Genomic DNA, 8,123 nt, shown 5'->3' on the forward strand with positions numbered 1-8,123 from the left:
CCAATGGGCTCGGGCCGAGCCTTTTAACCGCGCTCCATGGCCGGGGAGCCGCGCGGAAAATAAAAAAAAACCCAAAAAATTCCCAAAAAATCCCCCCCCCCAACCACCACCAGCACCGGCACAAAAAAATCCAAAACCCCTCAAAAACAAAAATTAATTCCATTCATCTCCTCATCGTCATCCTCGCCCTTCCGCAGCCGCGCGGGCCCCGCTCGCCCCCGGCCGGCCCCGGGTGGCCCCATGGGCGAGCACAACCCCCCCCTGCTGAACCCCGGCTTCGTGGGGCCGCTCGTCAACATCCACACGGGCGACGCCTTCTACTTCCCCAACTTCCGCGCCTCGGGCGCGCAAATCCCCGCGCAGATCCCCGCGCAAATCCCCGCGCAGATCCCGGGCTTCTCCTCGCTGCCCTACGCTCGCCGCGACAACTTCGGCGCTTTGCCCGCCTGGGCCCCGGGCGAGCCGTGCGGGGCTTACGCGCAGCCCTGCCTGGGCCCGCTCGCCGCCTCCTGCGGCCGCACCTGCGAGCTCGCCCGCGGCGACGGCGACAAAAGCTTCTACCGCGACGGCGACAAGGAGCGCGCGGGCAGGGACGCGGCGCTGCTCGCCCTGGAGCCGCTGCCCGGAGCGGGGCTTGGGCAACCTGGGCAGCGCTTTGGGCAACCCCCACGGCCTGGGCAAGTTCGAGTTCGCGGAGGCGGCGCAGGAGGCGCAGCCGTGCCCGGGCATGGAGCCGGACTCGGGCTCGGCGCTGCTCGGCAGCGGCGACAAAGGCGACGCGGCCGGGATGGTGTCACCGCTCAGCGCCGCGGGAGGTCGGTACACACGGGGTTTGGGGGGATTTGGGGGTTTTTGGGGTTTTTTGGGGTTTTGGGGGTGGTTTTGGGGGGTTTTGTGCTGGGTGTTAGACGGGTGGCAAAGGGGACGCGGCGGGGACGGTGACACCGCTCAGTGCCGCGGGGACACACGGGGTTCGGGGGGTTTGGGGGGTTTGGGGTTTTTGGGGTGGTTTGGGGCGTTTTTGGGGCTGTTTTCGGGTGGTTTGGGGCGGTTTTGGGGTGTTTTTGGGGCGGGTGTTGGAGGGGCTTTGGAGGGGACGCGGCGGGGACGGTGACACCGCTGAGCGCAGGAGGAGGTGGGCACCGATGGGGTTTGGGGGTTTTGGGGATTTTGGGAGTTTTTGGGTGGTTTCGGCGTTTTTTTGGCGTGGTTTTGGGGGTTTGGGGGCGTTTTGGGGCGGTTTTGGGGCGGTTTTGGGGTGTTTTAGAGGGGATTTGGGGCGGGTGTTGGAGAGGTTTTGGAGGGATCTCACCGGGATGGTGACACCGCTGAGCGCAGGACGTGATGGGCACCCAGGGGGTTTGGGGGTTTTTTGGAGGTTTTGGGGTGGTTTTGGGGTTTTTGGGGGGGTTTGGGGGGTTTTGAGGTGGTTTTGGGGTGTTTTTTTGGGGGAATTTCGGGTGGGTGCTGGAGAGGTTTTGGAGGGAACTCACCGGGGACGGTGACACCGCTGAGCGCAGCAGGAGGAGCGCACCCATGGGGGTTTGGGGGGAATTTTGCGATTTTGGGGGGTTTGGGGTGGTTTTGGGGTGGTTTTGGGGTTGGGGGCGTTTTTGGGGTGTTTCAGAGGGGATTTGGGGCGGGTGTTGGAGCGGTGGCAAAGGGAACTCACCGGGGACGGTGACACCGCTCAGCGCGGGAGGAGGTGGGCACCCATGGGGGTTTGGGGTTTTCTGGGGGGTTTGGGACTGTTTTGGGGTGGTTTTGGGGTTTTGGGCTGTTCGGGGCTTTTTTTGAGGTGGTTTTGGGGGGTTTGGGGCGGTTTTGGGGGGTTTTTGTGCTGGGTGTTGGAGGGGTGGCAAAGGGGACGCGGCGGGGACGGTGACACCGCTCAGCGCGGGAGGAGGTGGGCACCGATGGGGATTTGGGGTTTTTTGGGTTTTTTGGGTGGTTTTTGGGGTTTTGGGGGTGGTGTTGGGGGTTTGGGGGCGTTTTGGGGCGGTTTTGGGGTGTTTTAGAGGGGATTCGGGGCGGGTGTTGGAGGGGACGCGGCGGGGACGGTGACACCGCTGGGCGCAGCAGGAGGTGGCACCGCGGGAATTGGGGGTTTTGGGGTCTTTTGGGGGGTTTGGGTGTTTTTGGGGTGTTTTTGGGATGGTTTTGGGGTGGTTTGGGGTGGTTTTGGGGTGGTTTTGGGTGTTTTTGGGGTGTTTTTGTGGCGGGTGTTGGAGGGTTTTTCTCGGGGACTCGGGGCTGCTGTCACCGCTGAGCGCGGGCGGAGCGGGGCAGAGCCCGAAAATCGGGATTTTGGGGTGATTTTGGGGTGATTTGGGTTTGTTTTTTAGGTTTTTGGGGTTTTGAGTGGGTTGGGGAAGCTTTGGGGTATTTTTGGGGTATTTTGGGGTGTTCCAGGGGGGTTTTGTGCTGGGCTTTGGAAAGGATTTCCCTGGGAGTGAAGGCGGGGTCGGTGTCACTGCTCAGGTGGGGACAGCCGGGAAATGCGGATTTTTGGGTTTATTTTTGGGTTTTTTGGGGTGGTTTTGGGGTTTTTGCGGTGTTTAGGGCGGGGTTTGAGGTTTTTGGGGTGTTCTGGGCTGTTTTAGAGGGGTTTTGTGGACGGTGCTGGAGGGGACGCGGCGGGGTCGGAGTCGCTGCTGAGCTGGGGACAGGCGGGAAATGCGGATTTTTGGGGCGATTTTGGGGTTTTTTGGGGTGTTCGGGGTGGGTTTGGGGTTTTGAGTGGTTTGGGGTGGTTTTGGGGTATTTTGGGGTGTTTTAGAGGGGTTTTTGCTGGGTTTTGGAAGGGATTTCCCAGGAGAGAAGGGATCGCGGCGGGGTCTGTGGGGACAGCCGGGAATTGCGGATTTTTGGGGTGATTTTGGGGCGATTTTGGGTTTTTTTGGGGTTTCGGGGTATTTTGGGGGGGTTGAGTGGGTTGGGGTGGATTTGGGGTATTTTTGGGGTTTTCCAGAGGGTTTTTTTAGCGGGTTTTGGGAGGGTTTTCCCCGGGAATAAAGGGGTCGGTGTCCGCGCAGGGAGAGGCGCCAAGAACCTGGAAATTGGGATTTTTGTTGGGTTTTGGGGTTTTTTTGGGGGGTTTTGGGTTTTTTGTTGGGTTTTGGGGTTTTTTGGGGGTTTTGGGGTTTTTAAGGGGGGTTTTGGGGTGGTTTTGGGGGAGTTTTTGGGGGGATTTTCCCCAGAGGGGACGAAGCGCGGCTGCGGTCACCGCTGAGCGCAGGGAGCGCTGGAAAATCGGGAAAAATTGGGATTTTGTTTTTTTTTTTTTTTGTTTTGTTTTTGGGTTTTTTTTGGTATTTTTGGATTTTTTGGGTTTTTCTGGGTGTGGTCTTGGGGTCCCGGAGGGATTTTGGGGTTCTCGGGGGGGGTCGGGAAGGATTTTTTTGGGGTTTGTCCCTGGGAATAAAAGGGGGACGCAGCGGGGTCGGTGCCAGCCCCGGCTGAGCGGGCCCGGAAAAAAAAAGCGAATTTGGGAATTTTTTTAAATTTTTTGGGTTTTTTGGGGTTTTGAGGGGATTTCTTGGGATTTTGGGGCTGTTCTGGTAAATTTTCGGGGGTTTTAGGGTTTTTTTAGGGGTGTGGGAAGGATTTTCCCCGGGAATCAAAGGGACCCGGCGGGGCTGGGGCCGCCCTCGGCTGCGGGGTCAAGGTCGAATTTTTGGGAATTTTGGGATTTTTGGGTTTGTTTTGGGTTTTTTTTGGGTTTTTGGGGTTTTTGAGGTGCTCTGGAGGGCGTTTTTGGGGGTTCTGGAAGTTTTTTGGGGGGGGGGATTTGGAAAGGATTTCCTGGGAATGAAGGGAGCGCGGCGGGGCCGGGGCTCGGGGTCTGAAAAAGGAATTTGGGATTTTTTGGGGTTTTTGGGTTTTTTTGGGGTGGTTTTGGGATTTTTGGGGTGATTTCCCCGGGGAATTTGGGGCTCCCCTGAGCCCTGGCAGGGGCGGCGACATCTCCAAAAAATAAAATAAAAATAAAAATAAAATAAACCCGGGATTTTTTGGGATTTGGGTTCGGGACGGAAATTTGGGGTTCGGGGCCAGCCCTGGGGGAGGTCCCACAAAGGGGATTTGGGGGATTTTTGGGAATTTTGGGGATTTTTGGGGCATTTTTGGGGGTTTTGGGGTTTTTGGGTGTTCTGGAGGATTTTGGGTTTTCCTGGGAATTTGCGGCTCGGGGCGGAAACCCCAGAGCGCTGCGGAGCTCCGGGAATGGGGAATAATTTGGGAATTTTGGGGATTTTTGGGGGAATTTTTTGGGATTTCTTTGGGATTTCTTTGGGAATTTTTAGGGATCTCTTTGCGATTTTTCAGGGGGTTTTTTTGTGATGTTTTTGGGGATTATTTGGTAATTTTGGGAGATTTTAAAAATTATTTTTTAGGGATTTCTTTTGGATTTTTCGGGGGTTTTTTGTAATTTTTTTCGGGTTTTTTTAATTTTTTCGGGATTTTTTGTTTTTTGGAGGGGATTTTTTGAGGTGATCCATTTGGGATTTTGGGGGATTTTAAAATTATCTTTTTGGCTTTTTTTAAAATTTGTTTTTGGATTTTTTTGGGGCGGTTACTTTGCGGATTTGGTTTTTTTCGGGGGGGATTTTATTTTATCTTCGGGGGGAGTTTTTTGGGGGATATTTCGGGTTGGTTTTTTTTTATTTTTTGGGGTTTTTGGGTTTTTTTTGGTGCCGATGTGGGGCGAGGCCGCTAGGGGTAGCAGCGAAATCCCGAATGTTTTATTGGGCGCCGCCGCCTCCCACAGAAAAAGCCGTGAGGGAGGAAATAAAATAAAAAATTAAAAATTAAAAAATAAAAAATGAAATAAATCCATCCGCGAACGGCAGCGCCCGGCGGAGATTCTGGGGGGAAAAAAGGGAAAAAAGGGGAAAAAAAGGGAAAATCCCCAAAAAACCCCCAAATTTTGGGGGTCACGGGGAGGAAAAATGGGAAAAATTGGGAAAAATTGGGGAAAAAATTGGGAAAATTGAGAAAATTGGGTAAAATGGGGGAAAATTGGGAAAATGGGGAATTCCTAAAAAATCCCTTTGGGAAACCCTAAAAAATTCCTCTGGAAATTCCTAAAAAATCCCTAAAAAAATTCTCTTTGAGGATCCCTAAAAAAATCCTTTAGGGAAACAAAAAAAATCCTCCGGGAGCTTTTGGGGTCACGGAGAAGAGAAAATTGAGGAGGAAAAAGGGATTTTTTTGGGGAGAAAAAACCGGAAAATTAAGATTTTTTGATGGGGAAAAAAGCCGAAAAATGAGGGGTTTTTTGAGGGAAAAATGAGAAATTTTTTGGGAAAAAAACAGCGGAAAAATGAGATTTTTCGGGAGGGAAAAATGAGATTTTTTGGGGGGGAAAAATGCGGAAAAATAAGATTTTTTTTCAGGGAAAAATGAGAATTTCTTTGGGAAAAAAAGCCGAAAAATGAGATTTTTTTGGGAGGGAAAAAAAGCGGAAAAAAAGACATTTTTCGGGAGGGGAAAAAAGCGGAAAAATGACTTTTTTTTTGAGGGGAAAAAAGGGGAAAAATGACATTTTTTTTTAGGGAAAAACGAGATTTTTCGGGTGAAAAAAAGCGGAAAAATGAGATTTTTCGGGAGGGAAAAAAAGCGGAAAATTTAGATTTTTTTGGAGGGAAAAATGATTTTTTTTTTCGGGGGGAAAAAAGCGGAAAAATGAGATTTTTCGTGTGAAAAAAGTGGAAAAAATGAGATTTTTCGGGAGGGGAAAAAAGCGGAAAAATGAGATTTTTTTGAAGGAAAAATCAGATTTTTTGGGGGGGATAAAAGCGGAAAAATGACATTTTTTTGGAGGGAAAAATGAGATTTTTCGTGTGAAAAAAAAAAAAGCGGAAAAATAAGATTTTTTTGGAGGGGAAAAATGACAATTTTTTCGGGGTGGACAAAAGCCGAAAAATGAAATTTTTTTTTTTTTGCGGGGGGGGAAAAACGAGATTTTTGGGGCTGCAAAACCGTAAAAAATCGCGCGCTCCTTTCTCGCGCGCCGCCCGCTAATTGCGCGTTTAAAGGAAGGCCGCTCTTAATTAAGGGTTTTAATTGCCTTTCCAGGCGCGCCCTGGTTCCCGGCGCAGCCGCGCTCGCGCAAGAAGCGCCGCCCGTACTCGAAGGCGCAGCTGGCGGAGCTCGAGGCCGAGTTCGGCCTCAGCGAATTCGTCACTCGCCAGCGGCGCCGCGAGCTCGCCCAGGGGCTGGGGCTCAGCGATCAGCAGGTCAAGATCTGGTTCCAGAACCGGCGCATGAAAAAGAAAAGACTCCTCCTGAGAGAGCAGGCGCTCGCCTTTTTCTGAGGGAAAAAAAGATAATATTAAAAAGGAGAAAAAATTAAAAAAAAACCAAAAAAATCGGGTTTTTCGCGCGGTGAGAGTGAGCGGAGAAGGCGTCGGAAATTGGATTTAATCGGAATAAAAGCGGCGCTGGAGGGGTTTGGAAAGGGGGGTGAGCGCTGAGGAATCGCGCGGGGGGAAAAATTTGAAATAAATTGGGATAAAAGGGGAAAATCGCGCTGGAAAAATGGGGGGAAAACTGGAAAAGGAGAGGAAACGGTGAGGGTGGAGAGGAGTGGAAATGGGAAATGTGGAGGGTGGGAAAAATGGAAAATGGGAAATAAATATTGAGGGCGGAAATAAATGAAAATAGGAAATGCTGAGGATGGAAAAAATCAAACTGGGAAATATTGAGGGTGGGAAAAACGGAAAATAAGGAATATTGAGAGTGGAAATAAATGAAAATAGGAATTGCTGAGGATGGAAAAAATCAAAATGGGAAATATTGAGGGTGGGAAAAATGGAAAATGGGAAATATCGAGAATGGAAATAACTGAAAATGGGAAATATCGGGGATGGAAAAAATGGAAAATAGGAAATTTCGGGGATGGAAAAAATAGAAAATGGGAAATAAATATTGAGGGTGGAAATAAATGAAAATAGGAATTGCTGAGGATGGAAAAAATCAAAATGGGAAATATTGAGGATGGAAATAATGGAAAATGGGAAATAAATATTGAGGATGGGAATAATTGTAAATAGGAAATATTGCGGATGGAAAAATGCGAAATAAGGAATATCGCGGATGGAAAAATTGAAAATAATAAGAAATATTTTCTGGATAAAGGGAAGCGGAATTTCCGCGGCGCCGGAGTTGCAGAGGATTTTATTTTTAATTTCATTTTAATTTTTTTATTTTTATTTTTATTTTTTATTTTTTGAGGTTTTTTTTGGGAGCTCAGCTCAGGTAGGAGCGGAAATTCGCGGATTTGGGGGAGGCGGAGCGCGGAGTTTTGGGCCGAAATTGGGAATTTTTTTTTTTTGGGAAAATCGCGGCTGGAAATTCGGATTTATCCCGAAAATTGGGGGGGAAAAAAAAAACGGATTTTTTTCCGCCTCAACTCCGATTTTTTGCAGATTTTTCCCTTTCCTTCTCTCGCGTCCCAAAATTCCAGAAATTCTCTCTTCCCAAAAATATTTTCCTTTTTTTCCCCCCTTTTCCCTTCCCCCATTTTTTATTTTTTCCCGATTTTTTTCCCCATTCCCACCGCATTTTCCCCATTTTTTAAATTTCCTCCCCGAGGTTTTTTTTGACCGGGAAAAAAAAAAAAAAAAAACAAAACTCCCAAATTCCAATTTCCTCCATTTTATTCCCATTTTTCTCCATTTTATTCCCATTTTTCCCCATTTTTCCCCCATTTTTTTCCCCGTTTTTCCCGATTTTTTTCCCTCCCAGGGCCGTGCAATAAATCCCCAAAATCGCCAAAAAAATCCCCAAAATTCCCCAAATTCCCATTTTTGGACTTTTTTGGATGCAGCCCCTCCACGAACAATGGGGAAAATTTAATATTTTATTTTATTTTATTTTATTTTATTTTATTTTATTTTATTTTATTTTATTTTATTTTATTTTATTTTGTTTTATTATTTTTTCTTATTTTATTTTATTTTATTATTTTATTTTGTTTTGTTTTATTATTTTATTTTATTTTGTTTTGTTTTGTTTTATTATTTTATTTTATTTTACTTTGTTTTGTTTTGTTTTATTATTTTATTTCATTGTATTGTATTGTATTATTTTATTTTGTTTTATTTTATTTTATTATTTTA

General features: G+C 48.0%; 1 protein-coding gene across 1 annotated transcript; it reads left to right on the forward strand.

Annotated features, from left to right (window-relative positions):
* The first annotated feature begins 240 nt into the window (after positions 1-240).
* On the forward strand, positions 241-6,317 carry HOXC12 (homeobox C12). Its single transcript, XM_088158466.1, has 3 exons — positions 241-627; positions 683-830; positions 6,079-6,317. Exons 1-3 carry the CDS (start codon positions 241-243, stop codon positions 6,315-6,317), a joined length of 774 nt encoding a protein of 257 aa, XP_088014592.1.
* The last annotated feature ends 1,806 nt before the right edge of the window (positions 6,318-8,123 follow it).

The sequence above is a fragment of the Sturnus vulgaris genome, unplaced genomic scaffold, assembly GCF_052056855.1.
Source record: "Sturnus vulgaris isolate bStuVul1 unplaced genomic scaffold, bStuVul1.hap1 Scaffold_234, whole genome shotgun sequence".
Taxonomy (NCBI): Eukaryota; Metazoa; Chordata; class Aves; order Passeriformes; family Sturnidae; genus Sturnus; species Sturnus vulgaris.

Coding starts and splice junctions, on each gene's coding strand:
- HOXC12 (XM_088158466.1), top strand. CDS start 241: ATGGGCGAGCACAACCCCCCCCTGCTGAACCCCGGCTTCGTGGGGCCG. Junction 628..682: donor CCCTGGAGCCGCTGCCCGGA/GCGGGGCTTGGG, acceptor GGCCTGGGCAAG/TTCGAGTTCGCGGAGGCGGC. Junction 831..6,078: donor GGGAGGTCGGTACACACGGG/GTTTGGGGGGAT, acceptor TTGCCTTTCCAG/GCGCGCCCTGGTTCCCGGCG.